This window comes from Trichosurus vulpecula, chromosome 2 (assembly GCF_011100635.1).
Source record: "Trichosurus vulpecula isolate mTriVul1 chromosome 2, mTriVul1.pri, whole genome shotgun sequence".
Classification (NCBI taxonomy): Eukaryota; Metazoa; Chordata; class Mammalia; order Diprotodontia; family Phalangeridae; genus Trichosurus; species Trichosurus vulpecula.
In genome coordinates, this window is record NC_050574.1 from 238,730,011 (window position 1) to 238,756,985 (window position 26,975).

The 26,975-nt window shown below is 37.6% G+C and overlaps 2 protein-coding genes across 2 annotated transcripts in view; one reads left to right on the forward strand and one right to left on the reverse strand.

Moving 5' to 3' along the window:
- Positions 1-26,975, reverse strand: part of PDE1A (phosphodiesterase 1A) — a 367,894-nt gene that overhangs the window by 25,926 nt on the left and 314,993 nt on the right. Inside the window, exons 12-13 of the mRNA XM_036746309.1 lie at positions 21,908-22,028; positions 19,224-19,411 (exon numbers count right to left, since the gene is read on the reverse strand). Coding sequence (XP_036602204.1) covers positions 19,224-19,411; positions 21,908-22,028 — 309 coding nt within the window. The remainder of the gene's footprint in view (positions 1-19,223; positions 19,412-21,907; positions 22,029-26,975) is intronic.
- LOC118838927 (mitochondrial folate transporter/carrier-like) lies at positions 2,911-3,849 on the forward strand. Its single transcript, XM_036746310.1, has one exon. It carries the CDS (start codon positions 2,911-2,913, stop codon positions 3,847-3,849), a length of 939 nt encoding a protein of 312 aa, XP_036602205.1.

A 26,975-nucleotide genomic window follows, 5' to 3' on the forward strand; every position in this document is an offset into this window, starting at 1 on the left:
AGAAAAGAGAGAGAGACAAGAATGAGAGAGGGAGAGAGAGACAGAGAGAGACAGAGAGAGGGAGAGAGAGACAGAGAGAGGGAGAGGGGGAGGGAGAGAGAGAGAGAGAGAGAGAGAAAGAATGAGAGAGAGGGAGAGAGAGAGGGAGGGAGAGAGAGAGGGAGAGGGGGAGGGGATGAGAGAGAGAGAGAGAGAGAAAGAGAGAATGAGAGAGGGAGAAGGGGGGAGAGAGAGAGAGAGAGAGAGAGAGAGAGAGAGAGAGAGAGAGAGAGAGAGCTCATTCTCTGGTCATCTATCTTCTCTAAGTTTGAGCCCACTCTCTGCAGGAACCTTGTGTGTTCAAGGGGAGAGTTAACTCTTGGTTTGGGGGGAAGTTTCTACAACTGTCCTTACCATGCCTACTTATTAAAATATCTGAAGGCAGTAGATAAAGCACTGGGTTTGCAGTCAGGAAGACATAAGTTCAAATGTGAGCTCAGGACACTGGGCAAGTTGCTTAACCTCTGTTTGCCTCAGTTTCAACTACAAAATGAGGTTAATAATAGAACTCACCTTGTAGGTTCTTGTGAGAATCAAATGAGATAATATTTGTAGAAGTACTTAGTGCAGTGTCTAGCACATAGTAGGAACTATATATGCTTATTCCCTTCCTCTTCCTCTTGCCAAAAACTACATCTGGCTGATAAAAAATGGGAAACACACTGGGGATCATGAATGTCAGTACTAGAAAATTCTACAATTTCTCAAGGTTCCAGGGAAAGCCTAAGCTAGTCAGCATTGGTATGGCAAAATGCTTTCTCTATGTTAACTGACTGAATCCTCACAGCTCTTTAACGCAGTACAATTAATTATCTCTGTGTTGCATATGAAGAAACTGATGCGCAAAGAGGGTGACTTTCCCAGATCACACAGCTAGGAAGCATCTGAGGCACAATTTGAAGTCATCTTCTTGGATCCCAATCCTGTGCTCTATCCACTGAGGTAGAATAAGCAACAATGACTACCCTCTGAGGACTCCAAGCTATGAGTCTGAATTCCACTGGGGAAGTGACCTCATAGGGGGTACTACACAGGTATTGGGCGGCTAGGTGGCACAGTCAGTAGAGTAGTACCAAGCCTGGAGTCGGGAAGACTCATCTTTCTGAGTTCAAATCCGGTCTCAGAAACTTAGTAGCTGTGTGACCCTGGGTAAATCACTTCACCTTGTTTGCCTCAGTTTCCTCATCTGTAAAATGAGCTGGAGAAGGAAACAGCAAACCACTCCAGTATCTTTTCCAAGAAAACTGCAAATGGGAGCATGAAGAGTCAGACACAACTGAAAAAAAATGAACACCACCACACAGATATTGCTGTCCAATAAGAGAAAAAATAGGTGTGGAGATACTTAAAATAGATCTTCCTCCCAAAGATCTATGATATGAGTATGTAAGAGTGATACACAATCCAGAACTTAGTAATAATCCACTGTTGTTTATGAAATACTTCATATAAAACATCATACACACTACAAGAAAACCATGCTCTTAAAAGAGATAGAGATCATGTACCTCTCACAGCTTTGCGTAAGAGATGTATTCTTAACCAAACCAGAGACAGAGGCAATTAAAAAAGTTAACTGAAAACCTTCCAATAAAGCAATATTAATGGAGCCAGGATAAGAAGGAAAGTGGTTGAACTGGCAGGATGGGGTGGGGGTGGGGGGAGTCTTTGTATCCAATTTCTCTGTTAAAGGTTTGGTATCCACAATATATAAACCATATGTAAATGAACAACTAAATAAATAAATAAGCAAACATCTATCTATACACAGTATGTATACGTATGTACATGCATATACACACATATTTATATACATACACATACATACATATGAACTAATAGCCATTCCCCAATAAGTAAATGTTCAGAGGGTATGGACTAACCGTTTTCAAAAGAAGACCTGCAAAGTATTGACAAAAATGCCCCAAATCGCTAATAACAAGAGAAATATAAATCAAAATCCTGAGATTTCACCTCACACCTCGCAAACTGGCAAAAATGATACAAAATAACAGCAATGTTGGGGGTGATGTAGTGAGATAATAACATTAATCCATTGTTAGTGGAGCTGTGAAGTGGCATAACCATTTTGGAAAGCATTTTGGTATTAACCCTTTCAACCAGAGAATCCATTACTGAGCTTATACTTCAAGGAAGCTATTGAATAACAAAAAGAAGTCCCCATAAACTCCAAAATATTTGTAGCACCACTTTTTTGATAGTTATGAACTGGAAACAAAGCAGATAGATGTTCACCAGCTGAGGACTGGCTAAACAATTTGTGATATGTGAATGTAAAGGAATAGTAAGAAAAAAAGTCCCCATAAACGCCAAAATATTTGCAGCACCACTTTTTTGATTGCTATGAATTAGAAACAAAGTAGATGCCCATCTACTCAACAACTGTGGTGTGTAAATGTAATGGAATATTATTATGCTGTAAGACACTATGAAGAGAAGCATGATTATACGAACTGACGCAGACGAGTAAACACAGTCAGGAAAACAGTATAGACAGTAACAATTTAAATGGGAACGACGCACCACAAACTTAAAAGTAAATATGACAACGCTGTAATAAAAGAAATGTGGGACTGAAATGAAGAAACTGAGTGAAGTACCGCTATGCACCCCTCCGTGGATAGGGGAGTGCCACGGCTGTCGCCCATGGCGCACGAACTTTCTGAGCCGCATCATGTTGTGCGGCCTTATTTTCCTCTCTAAGAAAAGACCGTCCGCGGTCGCGCCACCCCGTCCTCTCCCCTCCCCCCGCTCGTGACCCGCGCAGTTCCGCGATCCGATCCTGGCGACGAGGACGGTCGCTACTATGGCGGCGGCGCCCAGGCCGCGGTATCGGCGGCTCCCGGCATCATGAAGGCCCAGGGCCAGTCGAGGCCGGCCTCGCCGCCTCTGAGCACCGTGTTCCGCCACGTGCGGTACGAGAACCTGGTGGCGGGCGTGAGCGGCGGTGTCCTCTCCAACCTGGTGCTGCATCCGCTGGATCTCGTGAAGATTCGCTTCGCCGTCAGTGACGGACTGGAGCTGAGACCCAAGTACAAGGGTGTCGTCCACTGTTTGACCTCCATTTGGAAGATGAACGGTATACGAGGCCTCTATCAAGGAGTAACCCCCAACGTGTGGGGCGCGGGTTTGTCTTGGGGACTCTACTTTTTCTTCTATAACGCCATTAAATCCTATAAGACAGAGGGGAGAAAGGAACGGCTCACGGCCACAGAATACCTGACTTCGGCTGCCCAGGCCGGGGCCATGACGCTGTGCGTAACAAACCCATTGTGGGTAACAAAGACCCGGCTGATGCTGCAGTATGACCACAGCCCCGCCGAGAGGCGCTACAGCGGAATGGTGGACGCGGTGGTCAAGATCTACAGAGCCGAGGGCATGCGGGGGCTGTACAGGGGCTTTGTGCCCGGGCTGCTGGGCACCTCCCACGGAGCCCTTCAGTTCATGGCGTATGAGGTGCTTAAAGTGAAGTACAATAAGCATATCAATCGATTACCGGACGCGCAGTTGAGCACGGTGGAGTATGTATCCGCTGCCGCGTTGTCTAAAGTATTTGCTGTGTCAGCAACGTACCCCTATCAAGTAGTGAGAGCCCGGCTTCAAGATCAGCACATTGATTACGAAGGCGTGTTCCACGTGATCAGGAGGACGTGGAGCAAAGAAGGCATTCCAGGATTTTACAAAGGAATCGTTCCTAATTTGATTACAGTGACTCCCGCATGTTGTATTACTTTTGTAGTTTATGAAAATGTCTCCCAATTTTTATTTGACCTCGGACAGAAAAGGTAAACTTGAAGATGACACAAAAATAGCTACTACCCCAGCAGCAACATACATACATACGCCTTGGGGTTTGAAGTACAAAAACGTGGAAGAAACAGTGCACAGCAACCTTACTCATGGTTGAAATCAACCTGATTGTTGCAGGAAGTCAAAGAACTGATGAATTCTCACAAGCTTTCTGCCTTTGCTTTCTTGTTTGTCTATGTGACTTGGCTGTCTGTGCCTAGAATAGCTGCCATCAAAACAATATTAAAATTGACTTGAAGCATATAGCTCAGTGAATTTGTCCATTTCGTTTTTCAAATAGAAACAGATTTTGCAACATTTGTCTAGTGGATTAGATGGATTTGCCTTTCTTGCTAAACTGAATTGTGTGGATTGCTTTTTAAAATGCACTTTCTTGTGCAATAGTAAGAAGTTGTTCTCCTTGTTAAGAATAGGTGGTAGCATATATGTAATAGGTCACTTTATAGGAATGATTTTAAATTTTAGGAAGTTTGCTGAAAAAAGTGCCCAAATTCAAAATGCAGTATATCAGAATCAGTGGACAGTGAAACAAGCATTCACTGGTGATATGCTTTTGTCTTAGGTAGAGAGATCCATATATTTCTCAAGATTAGGGAGTGGGTATCTATTGTAATAGAAAATCCTCCCCCTCCCCCCATTTAAAGTTTAATTTTGGATCCAAGTTTTCTGAATACTGGCCTGAATAGACCTTTGATTTTGCAAACATTTTTGTGCTCCAGGATTAAGAGTGCCTCAGTTTTCATTTAACCTGTAAGTACCATTTAATAGAAGATACATAAATAGTTCCTGTGCAGATTCTGAAGTGTTTGGGTTATTTGGGTTAATTGACAGATTGATTACATATAAAGAGGGAAACAGTCCTCCCATTTAGGCTTGCAACTTTGGGATATCTGGGTCTGGATCCCATTGATTGGTCAAATTTGTGTTTCAGATACAAGTTGTACCTATGCCCACTATTGTTGATTTTATTTTTATGAAGTATTACAGGAGCAACTGAAATAAAAGGATCTTTCTTTTCTCCCTGAAAGTTGAAAAAGTAATTACATTCTCATTTGTCATAAATACCTATGACTACTATTGCACTACCATCTGTCTCTCATAAATAAGACACTACAATTTTCAAAGCCCTATTTAGATGGTCCTTTGAAAATGGATCTATTTTTATATTTTGAGTGGTATTGTTTTTCAAATAGAGATGGAATTATAAATTAAAAAAATACTATTTGTCATACAGGATCGTTCTCCCAGAGTAATAGGGCAAGGGATATGTGGATACCATGGAGATGTAAGAAACGGAAAACATCAAAATGTAATTGGGAAATATTTAACAAAAATAAAACAGAAAAAAATTGATCCAGTACCATCCTCTTATTTGACAAATGAGAAAACAGTTCCATGTAGTTACAGTATCCTCAAATTGTCAAGAAGCAAGTGCTTAGTATTTTCCAGGCACTGTGCTAAATGTTGGGAATACAAATACAAGCAGAAAGACAGTTTCTGACTTCAAGGGGCTTATATTCTAATGAGGAAAAGATGACACATGAATTAGAAAAGTAAGGGGTTGAGAAAGAAGACTTGAAGGTCTTGGGCTCAGGCTCAGGCTCAGGCTCATGACAGAGAAAGGATGGAGAGTCAGGGGTGTAGCCTGTAAATGAATAACTTATTCCAAATCATGAAGTTACTTAAATGGCAGAATGAATGAAAGCCTAGCTTTATAGAATTGTAATTGAGAACATCAGGGAGACTCATCTTCCTGAATTCACATTTGGCCTCAGTCACTTACTAGGTGTGTGACCCTGGGCAAGTCACTCAACCCTGTTTACCTCCATTCCCCATCCATAAAATGAGCTGGAGAAGGAAATGGCAAGCCACTTCAGTATCTTTGCCAAGAAAATCCCAAATGGGATCATGAAGAGTCAGACACTACTAAAATAACCGAAAAACAATGAAAAGCAAATATGGAAAGCATCTACTTCAACCCCTTGATTTTATAGATGGAGAGCCTGGGGCCTTAAGAAAGGGGATTAATTGCCCAAGGTTACAAAACCAGCACATGGCTGAACCAGGATTTAAACCCAAGTTCTCTAATACTAAATCTACCGATCTTACCATGGCAATAAGATGTCTTATTTTATGTGGCTTAAATATGTAGAGACTGTATTTAATGATTTTAAAAAAATTGCTGTACAACTGATTCATTTTGGACTTAGTTTAATAGTAAATCCCATGCTTCCAGACAACTTTCCACTTATGAATCCAAAGGTACTTTCAAAGTATTGAAAAATTAATGGGGATGTAGAGAGGGAGGGTGATGATGACCATTTTAAAGACTGTCTTAGTTGAACATTCCCTTTGACTCAGCAATGTCACTACTAAGCCTATATCCTAAAAGATGAAAAAGGAAAATGACCCTTAAGTACAAGAATAATGATAGCTGCTCTTTTTGTAATAACAAAGAACTGAACTCTAAGGGGACACCTATGAATTGGGGAATGGCTAGTAATGGAATACTATTGTGTCATAAGAAATAAATCATCTCAGTGAAAACTGGGAAGACTTGTATGATGCAATTATGTGAACAGAGCAAGGAGAATGATTTATCCAATAACAACACTGTTAAATGACTTTGAAAGACTTAAGGATGATGATCAATGACCAGCCATGACTCTAGAGAATTTCTGATTGAAGCATGCCACCCACATCCTAATAGAGAGGTGATACAGACTCAGGGTATGAAACGAGATATATTCTTTTAGACATGACCAATGTGGGAATTTGTTTTGCTTGACTATACACATGTGTTACAAAGATTTTTATTTTCTTTCTCTTTTTCAGTGGCAGAGAAGGGGGTATGAGGTAAAGAAAATCAATTTTTATTCATTGAAAAAATTTTTTTAAAATAAAGAATGGCTAGGCCAAAACCCATTCACCTTTAATTCTCGTTCTGTGAAGGAAACAATTTTATTCTTGACTTTTATACTAAAGGGAAGAAAAAAGAAAGACAAAGGGTGTAAAGATAGTGCAGATCAGCGGAGGGAGACTTCACTGGATGGAATCACAATGAAAGATTTAGGCTGACCTTGATGATGTGGTTTTCTAGAAGTTCGAGGAGTTAGCAGAAGAATGTAAAATTACAGGGGTTTTTTTCAATGACATCATCTCTAAGTTCTCTAGGATTTGGGACCCAGAGGTAAAACAGCTATTCCACATGATATATCACATTGGCTATCATGATAAATAATTGATAAGCTCATTTGTGATCACTGTCTGGTGAACTGAGCTACTTAAAAACCCAAAGTAAGGTTAGCAATGATTTGTAAGTTCAGTAATTGTATTGATCAGATGAGAAAATATACCAGAAATCTTTCTACTGAATTATGCTTATAGACATAGCCCACTTACGGGCACGGGATGATGACAGGGTGAGCGGGGAAGGGGAAAACCAACATATACACACACATACATGCAAAACACACGTGCGTACACAACGCTAGTTTTGTTCACTTTGTAACTAAATAGCTAGGTTGAGGAATACTTTAGTGAAGGATTTTTTTTCAAAATTGTTTTAAGAAATTATGGCTTTAGAGTTGGAAAGGGATCTTTGAGGTCACTCGGTTCAAGCCCTACATTTTACTTAGGAAGAAACTAAAGCTCAGGAGTGTAAAATGACCTACTTGCCCAAAGTAGGATTGGGACTTGAATCCTGGGTTTTGGGCTTCCAATTGTATTATCATGGTATTTACTTTTTAAATTTTCCCAAGTTTTTAAATTATTAAAGCATATTTTCCCTCTAACTATAGTTTACCATATAATTTTTATATAATAAAAATCCTGGGTCTTGGAGTTTAGATTAAGTCTACTGTGTATAGTACAGAACACATTTGTCCATTGTGCTCTGAGCTTACCCTGAATTACCCTGAACTTGATTGATTGGTCATACTTCACTCTTCAGATAATTTCCCTTTGTCTAAACCATCTATTTCAAGTTTATGTTTCACTAAAGTTTTTTGTATAAAGCTGTTTGCTGCTTGGTGAACAGTTGACCTATGTACCTTGATATGCTTTTGAAAGGTAAAATCAGTAGAATCATGGAACCACAGAAATTCAGAGCTAAAATAGGCCTTGGCTTTCAACTAGTCTATTCCTCGTGTTTTATAAATGAAGAAACTGCATATTAGAGAGGGAGACTTATTTATACAAAGTCACACAACTGGTTAGTGGCAAAATCCAGTCTCTTGTTGCCATTCTAGAGCTGCTTTCTCTATAACTGTTTCAAGGTAAGGGTTAAAAAAATGAAAAGAACTTTCCAGGAGAGTGCCAAAAAGAACTGTGCTCGGCCCAGTACTATTTTCTCAAAGACCAAGATGAAGGCATAGACAGTTCACTTATCAAGTCTTTAGATGGCACAGAGCTTGTTTAATGATAGGTTAGCCATGGATAATGATAGACTAGATAAAACAGGTATCAGATTTGAAAACAGAATGCAGCCTGAACCAGATTAAAATATAACTGTGGAATGTTTAACAAAATAAATAAAAATATAATACAAATGTTAATTTATGATTTTCTAAGTCAGTTTGCTGAGGGTAGGATGCTTTTCTATTTGAGTTTGACTTCACCAGGCTAGAAGATTTAATTAAAATGATTAAGATGAAATGTAATAAAGATAATTATAAAGTTGTAAAATTGGGATCAAATAATCAACTTCACAAGTACATGAAGGAAAAATGTAGTAAATAGTTACCTTGAAAAGTTTCAATTATCTATAAACTTTATATGAATTTACCTTTAGTGTGGTAGCTGACCTTGATGCCGTGTTTGTTCTCATTGGAGGCATTTGACAACATGGCTGAAAACATCATGCAAAAAAGCATGGGAGCAAGCACAAAGCCTTGTTTCACTCCATTAGTGCCAGGGAAAGTTTGAGAGCATTGTCCATTATCTAGAACCTGGGCAAATATGCTGTTGTGAAATTGACGTACATACTGATGAACTTTTCCAGGCAACCAAATTTTGACATGATTTTTCACAAGTTCTCATGACCAACAGCATCAAAGGCCTTTAGAACAGACAATCTGTGCGTTCAGTAATCTTAGATAAGGTTCTGTTTTCCAATCCTCTACTCTCCCCATTTAGTTGCTGCTCTTAAGATTATCTTTATGTCTAAGAACCAATTCTTCACCCATAGCCAAAATACAAATGTATAGAGACAGAGGGGAAAATCGCCTTACAAAGCAATTTACTTTTTTCTCAATAAGTAGTCCTTTCTTCCCTGAAACTGGCCTTTAGGATCTTAGCAGTAACTAGGCAAATGAAGGCTGAGTTTGGTTTTTTTTTTTGGATGTTGTTTACACTCGCCAGCTTACATATTACTTCTTTTCCCTAATAAAATACTCTTCAGAAATAATTCAAATGATAAAAAGAAAACTGCTTTATCTCTAAGTTAAAAAAATCCTCAGAGTCCTCTGATGTAGGTATATAAAATCACCTAATTTTGCAGATGGCAAAGCTGAAAAGCAAGAGTATAATTTTCCTAGGCCATATATTGATTTAATAGCATGATATTCTTCAACTGTTTTTCACATTTCTCTTCCTCTCAATATACTTTCATTCTCTTTTCCTCTTCTAATTTTTAATCCTTCTGTATTTTTTTTAAAAAGGAGCTATCCAGTTTTAACATTATCTTCATTAATATCATCATTACATTATAAATCTTTCAAGACTAAGACTAGCTTTTAAGGACACTATTTTTTTTCCTCTGGGAAATCTGGATAAAAATCAGTATTTTAAATGATTGAAATCACAATCTGAGTATGAACTTGTATTCTGACACAAACCAGAGAAAGAAGTCCTAGTATTCCCTGCTATTCACATATAAAGTTCATTAAAAATTACCCTTTTCATTCTTAATTTTTATATGCAAAGAGGCAATTGCTTTTGGTCCATTTTTTAGTATAATCTTCCACATATCATTATCAAAATGTAATTTAAGCATTCTTATAGGAGTTTTATCTGATTTGATTTTTGTTTTGATTTTCTTAATTCACAGAAAGATGACCCTTGAATAAATTTTCTTTGTATTAATTTTCAAAAATACCCAAATGGTATTTTAAACAAATACCATTGAATCAAGTATAGAATCAATTCATTGTCTTAATTTCTCATTCATTTATTGGAAAAAGAAAACAAAAGATTTTTCCTTACTTCTCTTAATTTGTTATCTACTTGAATAAATTATTCCAAATCCTCAATGTATAACGTCTGCATCATATTTGCTCTTCTCAAAAGGTTCTAAAATACATATGGAGAATTTTTTTTTCCATAGTAAAACAACTAATAAAACATTCTACCATTTCCGCATCATCACTGTCATTCTCCATTGGTATCACTTTCACCTTTTGAAATATACTTAATAGAATTGTCTTCATAATAATTGCACTGAGGTGAACAATCGCAGATTATCAGAACTTCAGGATATTAATTAAACATCAAGGCCCCAAATTAGAATCCCATATGTTTGATCATTATGGTAATAGCCTGTTAAGTGAATTCCTTAGAGGCCTTAAAAATATATCACTAACCTAACAGTGGGGAAAGGTTGAAGACCCTTGGGCTATGAAGTATTGAACTCTTGGGCCATCAATTATACAAGACTTGGCTTCTTAAGTGAAAGAGAATGATTTCATTCAATGAGCTTTATGTTACAGAACTCCTGGAACAACTGTCTAAGTAGATTGCATGTAAACACATTTCTTAGTAACATAGGGCCTTTTCAAGAAGGAAAAAAATGCTTCTTTCTTTCTTATGTTGTTTCCTCTAAATCAGGGATGGGGAACCTTCAACCTCAAGGGCACGTGTAGCCTTCTAGATCCTTGGATTCAGTCTTTTGACTGCATCCACATTTTACAGAACAAATCCTTTTATTAAGAGAATTTGTTCTGTGAAATTTGGATTCAGTCAAAGGGCTACATTTGAGGACTTAGAGAGCCACATGTGGCCTTGAGGCCACAGGTTCCTCACCCCTGCTCTAAATCAACATTCTTTACCTTGACCATTTGTTTGTCATTCAAAATGTTCTACAAATGAAAAGGAAGTGTCAGTAATGAAGCCCTTGTATTATCTGCTTATGATGGGTTCATTCATTCAAAAATATTCGTTGAATATCTGCTATGTATAACATGTTCTTTGCCTCTATGGAATTTACAGTCTCATAGGGGGTGTCATATGTACATGGGTAACTATGAGACAGGGGATAGAATGGGAAAAGACCAAAAAAAAAACCCCAACACTCTGTTATTGGAGAGAGGGAGAGAGACAGCGACAGAGAGACAGAGAAATAGAGACAGAGAGAGAGAGAGTTCACTTCTGTCTTGGGGAGTACCACTGAATTTTACTCCTACCAACATGGCAACCTTACAGTCAGATGACTTCTCACTTTCACTAGGTCAATATCATTGATTGGTCATTGAGATGATATTAAGTCTACCATCTCACTCTGGAAAACTTGATACTAACTAATGTAGGAGAGTGGGTTGAATCTACACAGAGAAGCATTAGGAAGGATGGTACACTTTTGTTAGCACCCAGGGAAGCACAGTAACCACAACATTAGAGTAGGAGAAAGGATTTACCTAGGAAGTTCATCTAGGATTTCATATTTATGCTAGAAGCATTTTATATTGATGGTGCTTGATCCTCTTGGTCCTAAGAGCCATGTTGTAACTTTACTATTATTTCAAAGTAAACAGTAAGCTAAAGGCCTGGGGAGACCCTGACACTGCTCAAAGAGGATGTCTCTATGGCATGCCTAAATTGAGATTATAGGGATTTCAGTTAGAATTTGCCAAGAGACCCAAGTCTTAATCCTCTCTGGAAGCTAACATTCCCACTGGCTATCATCCTCTATATCTCCTCTCTTTCTCAGTGAAATAACTTAAAAAAAGATATTTGAATTTTTGTGACACTACTCCATTTTGGTTCTCCACCTACCTGGCTGATTGCTTCTTTTCAGTCTTATTTACTAGTTCTTCGTATCATGGTGCCTAACACAGGGGGTACCCAAGGCTCTATTTTGGTCCCACTTTTCTGTCGATGATTTCATTAACTCCTATGGGTTTGATTATCATCTCTATGAAGATGTCTTCCAAATCTGTATATGCAGCCTGATTTCTCTCCTGAACTCCAGTTCTACAATACTAACTACCCTGTTAGACATTTTGAACTGAATGGTTCATTGCCATCTCAAACTCAACATATTCAAAACAGAATAAAAACATCCCTCTTTTGAATTCTTCTATTTTTCTCAAAGGCACAGCTATCTTTCTAATTACCTAGATTTGCAAACTCATTATTTTCCTCAGCTCCTTAAACACAAACTCACAGGACATATTCAAATGATTGCCAGATTTCTACTTTCATCAAATTTCTTGCATTTGCTCCTGTCTCTTCACTCACCCATTTACTACCCCCATTGAAGATCACATCACCTTTTACCTGGACTATTGTTATAGCTTCCTAATTGGTTTCCCTGCCTCATTTTTTAGTACAATCCATCCTCAACCAAGTTGCCAAAGTGATTTTTTCTAAACAACAAGTCTGACATACCATCTATCATATCCTTCCAATAAATTCTGACAACTCCCCCTTAAGTCTAGGAACAAAAATAAATCCTCTGGTTAGCATTTAAAGCCTTATGAAGTCTGCCCCCAACTTAGCTTTCCAGCTCACACAATACTCCTCTTCATGCACCGTAAGATCCAGGGAAAAAAGTCTTCTTGCTGTTGTTCATATTCAACACCCTACCTTCTTATCTCCATGTTTTTGCCCTGTCTATCCTGGATACCTAGAATATACTCCCCTCCTCACCTCTGCCTTTAAGAATCCTTAGTGTCCTTTCAGACTTAGTTCAAGCATTACGTGAAGCCTTTTCTAATCAACACCCTCCACAACTGTCAGTGCCCCCTCTAATTATATTTGTTTGGTATATACAAATATACGTATGCATGTATGTATATGTGGTTGGGTTCCGTGTAGGAGAGAAAATTCCATATCTTTGAAGTAAGTGCATAAGCATAATAATAGAGCTGTCTGTAAGACAGCATGGCATTTACAGAACAAGCATACCAGACCTATAAAGCAAAGTCATTTTGTGGTCACATTACTCTATTATAAATCATAGAGCACTAGGTGGGAATTCTGACCCTGTATGTGAGGGTGGACAGTGGCTCTCACACCCCAAGCCAAGATTCTTCACCAACAATTGACTAGTATTGATTACTTAATCTGTCATGGGTCTCCAAACAGGTGACATATTTACAGGTCACCATGGTTGGATGAGATAATATTGGTGCAGTGATGGAGGAGACCTCTCTCCACAAGGGGTTTCTTGGAAACTTGACCACGGGGTAGTGGTGGTAACCCAGGGCAAGAAGGGATGAGCTTCTCTAGGCTTCCCAGGATTATGTGTGCTTCGTGGCATTTTTCCAGCCCTAGGCAATACCCAGATTGGGAGGAAAACACACTTTATTCCCCCTCTACCCATGTAGATACCACTTGTCTAGTTGGGCTCGTAATGGCTCTGATAACTACACCCCATCATGACACTGTAAAATTCTATTGCAATATCTTTTGGCCAATTGCCCAGTTTTGGCATGGTTCCTGTGGAAGTAATTGGTTCCTATAAGACTATTCCTTCTAAGAGTTTTCATGGAACCAATTAATGATGTTCAATGGGGCATGTTTGTCAGTAGCCATTACAATGGTTAGAAATGTTCAGCCTTTTCAATGCATTAAATCCCTGAGATTCCTTTACAAACTTGGTGCTATGGTGCTTCTTGGTAAAGAACTTTAGAACTTGAAAAATATTAAAACAGAATAAAATTATCAGAAAGGTTATGATTTTCTCCCTACCCTTGGAAAGTAGTTTAAGCCTTTTCCTATAGCTACCTCCAAATAATGGACTGGCAAACAGGCCTCTCTATTGTTCACTCTTCACTCTAGTGATGTTCCTGCAAGGCCAGCCTTGTCACTGCTGTCTTCTCCTAGCCAGACCTCCAAAGACCACCTTTGAGGATCTAAGGCACTCAGTGAGGTACCACTTAATTAGTAGTCTATTGGGGTCCCCACTTTGGTGTCTTGTTGTGATGGGTAGCACACTATATTTAGCCAAATCCACACCCCTAGTCTCATGCTTCAACTCTCTCCATCTTTTTGCCCGGCTTTCACATATGTACATCAGAATCTTTTCCTGATTGTCTGCTTTCCCCCTTTCACTTCTTACTTTGAGAACTGTAATCAAATCAATAGTACCATTGCTTCTGGACAAGAATTTGTCAATCTATTGCCCTCTAGTTCTGTCTTTGTGACTTTTCAGACCAAAATGCTGTTTTCTAGCCACAACATTCCTATCTGTGTTGTCTGTTTTAGAATGTAAGCTGCTTAAGATCAGGGACTGTCTTTATTTCATATATATATATATATATATATATATATATGTGTGTGTGTGTGTGTGTGTGTGTGTATACACATATATATATATGTATGTATGTATATATATATGTAATATATTCATCCTCAGTGATTGCACAGTACCTGGCACATAGTAAACACTTAATTTTTTTTTATTCATTCATTTATCTTCATGAGAATGATCTGAGGGTGCTATAAAAAGATACTATTTAACTTGTTTGCAAAAGTCTATTCTGAATTAATTAAATTTTCTGACTAATCAGTGAGAGCCCATTTTGTTTTAGTTGATACTACAAATATCTCTAAATTGTGTTTATTTACTTTCTTGACATATAAGTCAAGTATATTTAAGAGGACTGAACCTTTGGTGACTCAGACCTGGTAGACTGTGAAACATTACTGAATAGGGAAGTAGATGGAGAGGAAAATAGTTATCTAGTTAAACCATATAACGATATCTAGTTACACTTGTTTCTTTTGGCCTGGACTTTTGATTTCATTTGGTCTAAGGAACTCCCTATATCAACGCAGGTGGACACCTGCTCTGAAACTTGTCTTCTTAAAGGGCTGCTTAGAGCATAGAGAAGTTATGGGACTTATCCAAGGTGACACAGCCAGCATGGCTGTTTTACTCTAGTTATATTACAATATTTTTTTAGCACTTTGTGTCTAAGAAAGAACAAAATTTAATTCAATTTAATTCACTTCTACAAACATTTATTAAGTTCCAATTGTGCGTAAAGTACTATGCTAGGCCCTGGGGGCTACAAAGGCAAAGATGAAAGAGTCCCTGTAGGCAAGAAGCTTGCAACTCTCTGGGTGTGGGGTTGCACATGAAGATATGAGATAAAAGTTGGAAACAGATAAATCCAAGTTAATTAGGGAAAGGAGAGAACACTAAAGATGAGGGGGATAGGAAAAGGCTTCTCAAAGGAGATTGCTCCTGAGATGAGCTCTAAAAGGAGTTGGGCATTCTAAGAGCTGGAAGTAGAAAAGGAACATATTCTAGGCCTGGAAGATAGTTTCTGAGAAGCCATATAGGCAGGGGATGTAATACTCAGTTCATAAAATAGCGGTTTGGCAGGTACGTGCAAATAGCACAATGTGTAATAGATCTGCTATGGTAGCCTATAGCTCAAGGGATTGCGTTAATGGTTTAACAACTGGCTATTTCAGAAAAACAACGCAAATCATATGATTAAATAAACATATGTAGAAAAAACTCTTCACAAAATATAATACCCATTTCTATTAAAACATTAGAAAGAGTAGGAATAAATGGAACCTTCCTTAAAATGATAAATAGCATTTATCTAAAACCAAGAGCAAGCACTATCTGTAATGAGGATAAACATGAATCCTTCCCAATAAGGTCAGGGGTGAAGCAAGGATATCTTTTACCACCACCACTATTCAATAAATTATTAGAAATATTAGCTATAGCAATAAGAAAAGAAAAACAAATTTAAGGAATAAAAATAGGCAATGAGGAAACAAAACGATCACAGTTTTTAGATATGATGGTATACTTAGAGAACCCTAGAGAATCAACTGAAAAACTAGTTGAAACAATTAACAACTTTATAAAAACTGCAGAATACAAAATGAACACACAGAAATCATCAGTATTTCTATATATTACCAATTAAGCCTTAATCACTGAAGGGTGCTGCCTCAATCAAACTGAGACCTATTAAAGATCTTAGCTTGAAAAGGACAAGGTCCCCCATTGCATCCTGGGCCATCTCCAGTTGTCCTGATCCATATTTGGGTACTGGACCTAGATGGCTCCAGAGGAGAAAGTGAGGCTGGTGACTTTGCACAGCTCTGCCTCACTTAAATCCAGTTCACTTGCATGTCATGGCATCACCTCCCTGATGTCATGGTCCTCTTTGAGAACGAAGGGCAGAGAATAACCTCTGTGAGATAACCCCTGTGAGTAGAGAAGTAGCTGCCTACTAGGGAATAAACTTCCAGTTGGACAACACAGATATATTGCCAACAAAACTCAGCAGGAAGATACAGAAAGAGAAATTCCATTTAAAATAACTGCAAATACTATGAAATTCATGGGAATCTACCTGTCAAGACAAACCCAGGGACTATATGAACAAAATTACAAGACATTTTCACACAAATAAAAACAGACCTAAATGACTGGAGAAATATCAATTGCTCATGGGTGGACCAAGCTAACATAATAAAAATGACCATTCTTCCTAAGTTAATTTACCTTTTCAGTGCCATACCAATAAAACTACCAAGGAATTTTTTTATACAGCTAGAAAAAATAATAACAGAATTCATCTGGAAAACAAAAGGTCAAGAATATCATGGGAATCAATGAAAACAATGTGAAGGAAGGAAGCCTCGTAGCACCAGTTTTCAAACTACATTCCAATTAAGCATCAAAAACAATCATCAAAATCACCAAAACAGAAGTAGGTGATGGATCAGTGAAATTGATTAGTTACACAATAGTAAATGGGCATAGTAATCAAATGTCTGATAAACCCAGAGAGTCAAGCTTTTGGGGCAAGAACTCACCAATTGACAAAAATTGCTGAGAAAACTGGAAAACAGTTTGGCAGAAACTAGACATAATGCATACCAAAATAACATCAAAATAGGTAAATGATTTAGACACAAAGGGTCATATCATAAATAAATTAGAGGAGCATGGAAAAACATTACCTGTTAGATCTATAGATGAAGGAAGAGTTAATGACCAAACAAGACAGAGAGGATCACAGGAAGTAAAATGGATAATTTTGATTACATGAAAATAAAAAGGTTTGGCAGAAACGAAACCAGTACAGCCAAGATTAGAAGGAAAACAGTAAGCTGGGGGGAAATTTATACTAAGTTTCTCTAATAAACACCTGATTTCATCCACTTATTGGCAGATGAAGGAGTTGGTGCAGTGCTAGTTCCTAGATGTGAAAGTAAAAGTAGGATCAAATGAATATAAATTGACCATAAGAATGGCAAAGTGCAGGGACACATATAGCAAATAAAGCCCCTGACCATAGGAGAGTCACAGCAGTCTAGTTTCATCATTAGGTTAGTTGATATAGAAGAAGAGGAGGATTGGGTGTTCAAAGATGATTTCTATTTGGTTTTTAATCTAAGAACTTGCTTCCTGCTTATCACTGTACATAATTCACACCTTACAATGAGGTAGTTGGAACCCAAGATACCTTGAAGCCAGCTTCTACCACCTCATAGGTGCTGATTGTTAAATTTTTAGCATTGACATCTCAGAAATTGGCAAATACTACAAATCAGGGCTTGATTTATGGTTCTGTTAATTTTTGCAGGTTATTAAATTTCCCAGCATACCACTGGTTGGAACTTAACCAATTACTGTGTATTGACTTTTGAGAGCTTTATTTTTTTTAAATTTCTTTTGCCTTTTGTTTTTATATGCTTTTGTTCCCTTTGGAAAAAGGATAAAGCATCACAAACTTTTGATAATATAAACATTGTTATTGTCTAGAATTAACTAGAATAATAGCTAAAACCAGTAATTATTGTTATTAAAAATGTTTCTACTAGAATTTGTTAGGAAAAAATACTCTCTGTTAGAATACCATGACCTCTTGAGAGTTAAAATAGTATTGACCCAAAGAACAATTGAGAGCTACGTGATTAGTGTCATTAGATTATGGCACTTGCTAACAACTTGAATAGAAGATACCTTCTCCATTACTTCTAGAAGCTTCTTGGCTTGTTCTTCATAATTTGTTTCATCCATGCCAGATAAACATAAAGGGGTAATATATAGCAACTAGGAAATGTGTGACTGGAGAAGCAAATTAACTATTCATGTAATAAGAACAAGGGCTAATAAATTGATAGCCTGAGTGAAGCCCTTTTCCTAGTGTAAAATTCAATGACATGGGAAAGGATTCAGTATGTTCAACATTAATAGATCCTCTGTGGATCACTTGGGGAGAACATGAGCAAGAACCATGCAGGGTGAGAAGAGGATGGTTGCAATCTTTACTGCTGGAGGAAAGAGCCATATCAGTGAGATCACAGATCCATTGCAGACTTGAAGTATAAACACATGAAAGTGATTTGAGAAAGATCTGTACAAGCATAAGATGATATGACTTGATTAACCCTATCCCCTAGATTTTGGAATGGTGATGAATTGATAATAACAAATATATCAGACAATACAGAAGCTAGGTTTGTTGCACTGCAGTTTCCAGAGATAAATTCCCAATCTCAGGAGATAAGTGATCAGCCAAACAGATGATTTAGCTAAAGCAATTAGAAACGTCAACCTCTTATGGTATATGATGCAAGAAATCCTTATTTCAAATGCAAAGAACAAGGTAGTCATGGAACAATAGAGCCTGGAAGGACCCCTGCCAAGTCTTGACCCAGAGTCTTCATTCTTCAAATCCACTGTACTTTCGTAATGTTAGAAGACTTAAAGCCAAACTATCAAAGGGAGTAAAAGGGAGAAGGTGTGGAGGGTAATAGGATAAGGGGGGAGGAAGGGAGGGAGAGGGAGAGGGGGAGGAGGAGAGACAGAGAGAGAGAGAGACAGAGAGAGAAAGAGACAGAGGTAGGGAGGGAGAGAGAGAGGAAGAGACAGAGGAGACAGGGAGGAAGGGAGAGAGAGAGACAGAGACAGAGAGAGAAATGGAGAGAAAGAGAGGGTGGGAGGGAGAGAGAGAGAGAGGGAAAGAGAGACAGAAAGAGAGAGAGAGAGAGAGAGAGAGAGAGAGAGAGAGAGAGAGAGAGAGAGAGAGGGAGAGAGAGACTATAGAACATAAACATGTTATGAGAGAGACAGTAAAATGAAAAATAATCCAAAGTATTTAGGTGAGGCATCACTATGGAAAAAAGGCAAATGTATTCAAGAATACCTTGAGCTGCTAACTCTTTCCACCTCTCTTTGTTCTGTTGGATGATGTCCACCAAGTTGTTCTTAAAGCTCTTCAGGTCCACTGTTGCAAGAGAATAGTCTGAGGAATTAGACCTATCACTTATGTTGCTTCTAACAGTTGACCTTTTTAGAGCATCCCCAATACTTAAAGATCCAGTGTTAGGTGAGCTACAAAAGAAAAGAAAATTTGTTCAAAATTTTATTTAAAAACATGACAAGACTTTCCCTCACCTCTCCCTCTGCCCATTCCATGTGAAACAGAAGGTAGGATATGTGAAGAAGAAACCAGAAATCAAACCCATAAATTATTATTCACTGGCACCTAGGTAATAGCCTGGAGTCAGGAAGATTCATTTTCCTCTGTTCTAGTCTGGCCCTAGACACTTGTTTGCCTCAGTTTTCTCATCTGTATAATGAGTTGGAGAAGGAAATGGAAACCACTCTAGTGTCTTTACCAAGAAAACCCCAAATGGGGTCATGAAGAGTTGGATATGGCTGAAACTACTCAACAAAAACTATCTGTGTGTACATTGTTCCTCTCAGTTAGAAAGTAAGCTCCTTGGGGGGCAGGGACTGTTTTTATTTTTTTTTTCTATCCCTCGTGCCTGACACAATGTCTGGTGCACAGCACCTGTTGAATGAATCAATTAAATTCCCTCAACACAAGGCAGTTGGCATGGAAAACAGGGCCACTATTGTTAGATTCCGTTTCCTTCCTCCAAAGGTAGGGAGCCCTGTACTCCAGCAGCTACACATTCCAGGGTGCTCAGGGGTAGTCCAACTCTGAGAAAATGTTGCTTTTTAGGTTAAGCAACGTTAGGAACTCAATCATAGTTGGCCCAGAGCTGAACTTGGCGATGAAGGCCACTAAGCAGAGTAGCACCAATCATATTCGGAGAAAGGAGAGGCCATTATTAAAACCCAAGGTGTCATGCTGACGGTGGTCCCATTCATGAACACTGGCTCTCCTACAAGATTCAACTCTGTGACTTTGAAAAACCTACAATTCAATTCAGCAAGCGTATGTGAACTGTATTCCAGGCATTGTCTGAGATGCTAAAGGGTACAAAGACAATAAGCAAATCGTTCCTTGCCCTCGATGAGCTTACATTCTAGTGGGAGTCATTATAACAGCTGACAATATCTCAGAGCTGAGCCTAGTATTGAAGCCAACTCCATACCTGGACTGGAAATTTCTTTATAGTATTTCTGACAAGTACTCCCTTTGTAGACTTTTAGTTGTGGAGATCCTGCAATTCCCTGAATCAACTGATTTAACTTTTGGATAGCTTTAAGTATTTTGAATTTTTTCTACACATTAAGTCTAGATGAGTGTTCCTAGTTCTGTTTCTTGGTGACAAGGAGAACAAGCCTATATCCTCTTCCACATGACAGTGTCTGAACAGTGATTCATGCTGGATCAAGATCACCCCTGATCTTCTCTTCTCTCAGCTAAATCTTCCTCACTTTCTTCCTTCTCTGAACTCATTTGAGTTTGTCAGTGACCTCTTTCAAATGCGTTCCCCTAAGTTGAACACAGTTTCCTCATCTATAAAATGAAGGATTTGTACTAGACCAGAATTATACTGCTTACTAGTATCTGAGGCAAAATTCGAATTCAGGTCTTTCTGACTACAACATTCTATCCAGTACATTACCTACCTTGCCTTAAGACTCTGACCTATTGAGAAATAAACTACACACACACATACACATACACAGCACACCTTTTCTCCCAACTCTCTTGGAAAAACAACCCCCAATGTTTAAAGTTGCAAGGGAGTTTGGTAGCCATCTAGTCCTGACCTATTAGGGTCAGATAACTTTGGAATTGAGACTCACTCAGTTTCCTCATCTGTAAAATGGTAACAACCACAACAACAACAAATCCCCACAATAATAGTACCTTCCTCAGTGCTTATTGTGAGGCTCAAATAAGATGACATATGTAAAGCACTTTGCAAGCCTTAAAATACTATCTAAGTGTTAGCTTAAATGTCAGTCATTTTAAAAGTGGCATGAATTCTTTTGGAGATTCGGGAAAAGTGTGTAGATCTTGGTTGTATCCATTTGTCATTTTTTCTCATGAAAGTTGATTTAGAACAGGTACTGTCTCACAATGGATTATATATAGAGATCCCAGAACACTAAAGATGATGGATAGTTTTTGCTTAGTATTGTATTATTATCAATAATATTTATGCTGTTTGCAGAAAATGAACTACATCTTTTTGACATTTAGGAATAGCTATCAGATATACATATTACTGGTCTTCTTCAGAAAATACATAGTGAATCTAAACATTAAAAAAATCTCCTGAAATTAATTCTTTCTTTGTTAACTTCTCAGAAAAATATAGGATGTAGATAGTATCAGTTTTTGCTCATTACCTATTCAAACTGAGCAAGTCACGTTTCCTAAGTCTCAGTTTCCCCATATGTAAAATGAGGTGGTTGTTTTAGATGACCTCTAAGGTGCTTTTAAGTCTATAATCCAGTACCTTGTGCATGCTAATGTATTTGAGTAGTTGCAATTGTAGCTCTACCATATTGCCACCAGGTGGCAGTGTCATATAACAAGTTCCGTAAGAGTTTCCCTTTTGTCTTTAGAAACAATACTTATCTCAAGAAACTTACAAAGAAAAGGCAGGAAAAAATTCAAACCTGTTTGATGCAAAGGGAGAATTTTCAGATTTTGTGGCTTCCTCTATAAGAGGAATAACAATTTTCTCTGTTGAATCCGTGAGAAGAGAAAACGTTGGCTCCACTATGAAATCAATGAAACCTGAGAAGAAGAAAAAATGACATTGAGATTTATGCTTTCCTGGATATCGGAGACAATTATCCCCAAGGTTATTCTCTGATGCCTATGGGATAACAAATATCGTTATAGGAATCAGGTCAACTGGTCCTTTATTGTGCTCTTCTACAAAATAACTTTATGGTACAGTGGAATGAGCCAGTGGCCTAGGAATTAAAAGATCTGGATTTATCTCCCAGCTGAGTTATTAGCTAATTTTGTGAAACGGGTGTGCTAGTCAATCTCTCTGGGCCTCAGTTTCCACATTTGTAAGATGAAGAATTTGTATTAAACTAGTGGTGTCAAGCATATGGCCTGCATGTTGCAGGTGGCCCTCAACACTCCTGAGGACAGCCAGAACCAAATTAAAATGCAACTAGGAAATATTTAAGAAAACAAATAAAAATACAATAAAAGATATATAATAATACATTTTAAAACTAAGTCAGTATTCAGCCTGCAGTGATCCTTATGTACCAATCCGTGGCCTCTGATTCTTTTTGACCGCAAGTTTCCTGCCAACTCTAACAATAAAATCTAATTTTAGAAATAAGGGTCAATAATTGGTAGGTACAGTGGGAACCAAACTAGACCTAGAGTCAGAGGACCTGAGTTTAAATACAAGCCCTTTCACTTAATATTTAGGTGGCCACTGTAAGCCTTACTCTCTAAGCCTTACTGTCTTCATCTGTAAAATGACGGGGCAGGGCTAGGTTGCCTCTGAAGTCCCTTTCAGCTCTAAATCAATGATTCTAAGTTAGATCTCACCCAAAACCAATGGTTCTCCTCTTTAATACCATTCTAAGATTATTCTTTCTTATATAAAATATTTTATTTTTCCCAATTATACGTAAAAACAATTTTCAACCTTCATTTTTTTAAAAAAAATTGAGTTCTAAAGTCTCTCCCCCTCTCCCTTTCCCCCCTCATTGAGAGCGGAAGCAATTAAATATAGGTCATACATGTGCAATCATGAAAAAATATGTTTCCATATTAGTCGTGTTGTGAAAAAAGACCAAAACAACGCCCAAGAGAAATAAAATAAAAAGTTTGCTTCGATCTACATTCAGCTCAGTTGTTTCTTTGGAGGTAGAAAGAGGTTTTCATCGAGTCCTTTGGGACTGTCTTGGATCATTGTATTGCTGAGAATAGCCAAGTGTCTCACAGCTGATCATTGTATAATATTGTTGTTACTGTGTAAACTGTTCTCACGTCACTTTGTATCAGTTCACATAAGTCTTTGCGGGTTTTTCTGAAAGCATCCTGTTCATCCTTTCTTACAGCACAATAGTATTCCATCACAGTCATATACTATAACTTGTTCAGCCATTCCCTAATTGGTAGGCATCTACTCAGTTTCCAATTCTTTGCCATCACAAAAAAGTTGCTATAAATATTTTTGTACATATAGATTATTTTCCTTTTTTTTTCCTTTCTGCAGGGAGGAAGGCAGGGCAGTTGGGGGTAAGTGACTTCCCCAAGGTCACACAGCTAGTAAGTGTGTTAAGTGTCTGAGGCTGGATTTGAACTCAGGTCCTCCTGACTCCAGGGCCGGTGCTCTACTCACTGTGCCACCTAGCTGCCCCAGATTATTTTCCTTTTTTAAAAAAAAATCTCTTTGCAATACAGACGTAGTAGTGTTATTGCTGGGTCAAACGGCATGCACAGTCATAGTCCTTTGGGAAAAGTTCCAAATCGCTCTCCAAAATGGTTCAATCAGTTCACAACTCTACCAACGAACAATGCTTTATGTCCTACTTTTCCTACCTCTCCTCCAACATTTGTCATTTTCCCTTTCTGTTATATTAGTCAGTCTGGGAGGTGTGGGGTGGTACCTAAGAGTTGTTTTACTCTGCATTTTTTTGATCAATAGTGATTTAGAGCATTTTTTCATATGACTATGGATAGCTTTGATTACTTCATCTGAAAACTGCCTGTTCATATCCTTTCATATCCATTTATCAACTGTATTTCTTGTATTCTTATAAATTTGATTCAGTTCTCCAAAGTTTTAGAATTTAGAATTTCTCAATTCTCTTTATAGAGAGAACCGAGAAATGAGGCCTTTATCAGAGAGTTTTGCTATAAAACTTTTCCTACAGTCATGATTACTAATTGTATTTCCCTCAATCTTATTTTTCCTATTTATTCTTCTCTTTTTCCTTTCATCCTGTCCCTCCTGAAAAGTGTTTTGCTTCTGATTACTGCCTCCTTTAATCTTCCCTCCCTTCTATCACTGTCTCTCGTATCTTCTTCCCCTCCTACTTCTCTGTAGATTTCTATACCCTATTGAGTGTGTATGTTATTTCCTTTTTTGAGCCATATCTGATGAGAGTAAAGTTTGAAGGTTGTCTGCTACCCCCTCCCCCATTTTCCCCTCTACTGTAAAGACTCTCTCACATTTCTTTTACATGAGATAATTTACCCTATTCTACCTCTTCTTTCTCTCTTTTTCCAGTGCATCCCTCTTCCTTACCTCTTAATTTTGTATTTTTTAAGATATCCCATCTTGTTCTTCCCTCTTTCCCGGTGCATTCTTCTTTCTCACCCCTTAATTTTTTCATATAATCCCATCATAGTCAATTCACACCTGTGCCTTCTTTCTATGTATACTCCTTGTAACTGTCCTAATAATATTAAAGTTCTTAAGAGTTACAAATATCATCTTCCCATGTAGGAATGTGCATAGTTTAACCTTACTGAATCCCTTATGATTTATATTTCTTATTTACCTTTTTAGGCTTCTCTTGAGAGTTGTATTTGAAAGTCAGATTTTATATTCAGCTCTGGTTTTTTCATTAGGAATGCTGGAAAGTCCTCTATTTCATTAAAAATCCATTTTTCCCCCTGTAGGATTATACTCAGTTTTGCCTGTTAGGTGATTCCTGGTTGTAATCCTAGATCTTTTGCCCTCTAGAATATTATATTCCAACCCCTCTGTTCCTTTAATGTTGAAGCTGCTAAATACTGTGTTGTCATTATTGAAGCTCCACAGTATTTGAATGGTTTCTTTCTGGTTGCTTGCAATCTTTTCTCCTTGACCTGAGAGCTCTGGAATTTGGCTATAACATTCCTGGGAGTTTTCATTTTAGGATCTCTTTCAGGAGGTAATTGGTGGATTCTTTCAATTTATATTTATCCTCTGGGTATAGGATATCAGGGCAGTTTTCCTTAATGTCTAAGTTCTTTTTTTATCATGGTTTTCAAGTAGCGCAATAATTTTTAAATGATCTCTCCTTGATCTATCTTCCAGGTCAGTTGTTTTTCCAATGAGCTATATCATATTTTCTTCTATTTTTTCATTCTTTTGATTTTATTTTCTTGTTTCTTGATGTCTAATGGATTCATTAGGTTTCACTTGCCCAATTCTAATTTTTAAGGAATTATTTTCTTTAGCGAGTTTTTTGTGCCTCCTTTTCCTCCATTAAGGAGCTCTTACTGTTTTTTAAAAAAAATTATTTATTTTTAGTTTTTAACATTCATTTTTATAAAACTTTGAGTTTTAAATTTTTGTTTATTTTTCCCCTTCCCCTCTGTCTATCCCCCTCCTCCCTCCAAGATGGCATACAATCTGATATAGGCTATACATGTACAATCCTATTAAACATATTACTGCATTAATCATATTGTGAAAGAAAAATCAAAACAAAAGGAAAAAAAACCACAAGAAAGAAAAAGAAGAGAAATTAGTGTGCTTCAATCTGCACTCAGATTGCATAGTTCTTTCTCTGAATATGGATAGCATTTTCCATCATGAGTCTTTTGGAATTGTCTTAGATCACTGTATTGTGGAGAAGAGCTAAGTCTATCAAAGTTGGTCATCGCAAATGTAGCTGTTACTGTGTACAATGTTCTTCTGGTTCTGCTCCCTTCACTCAGCATCAGTTCATGTTAATTCTTTCCAGGTTTTTCTAAACTCTGCCTGCTTATCATTTCTTATGGAACAATAGTATTCCATTATATTCATATATTACAACTTGTTCAACCATCTCCTCAATTTCCAATTCTTTGCCACCACAAAAGAGCTGCTATAAATATTTTTGTACATATGGGTCGTTCTCACTTTTTTATGATCTTTTGGGATACAGATCCAGTAATGGCATTCCTGGATCAAAGGGTATGAACAGTTTTATAGCCCTTTGGGTATAGGTCTAAATTGCTCTCCAGAATAGTTGAATCAGTTCACAACTCCATGAACAATGCTTTAGTGTTCCAATTTTCCTACATCTTCTACATTATTTATAATTTTCTTGTTTTGTCATGTTAGCCCATATGATAGGGTGGTGGTACCTCAGAGTTGTTTTGATTTGCATTTCTCTAATCAATAGTGATTTAGAGCATTTTTCATATAACTATAGATAGCTTTAATTTATTCATCTGAAAACTGTCTGTTCATATCTTTTGACTGCTTATCAAATGGGGAAATACTTGTATTCCCATAAATTTGACTCAATTTTCTATATATTTTAGGAATGAGGCCTTTATCAGAGACAGTGGATATGAAAATTATTTCCCAGCTTTCTACTTCCCTCTAATCTTGAGTTCTTTTCTTTAGCGAATTTTTGTACTTCTTTTTCCATTTGGCCAATTTTTTAAGGTGTTCTTCTCTTAAGTGGATTTTTGTGTGCCTTTTACCAGCTGAGCTATTCTGTTTTCTAAGTTATTTTCTTCAGTATATTTTGGTCCCTCCTTTACGAAACTGTTGATACATTTTTCATGATTTCCTTATATCACTCTCATTTCTTTTCCAAATTTTCCTCTATCTCTCTATTTAATATTTTAAATCCTTTTTGAGCTCATCTAGGAATTCTTTTTGGACTTGAGAACAATTCACATTTTTCTTTGAGGCTTTGGATATAGATGTTTTGACATTCTGTTTTTCTGTGTTTGTTTTGGTCTTTCCTGTCACCATAGTAACTTTCTATGGTCAGG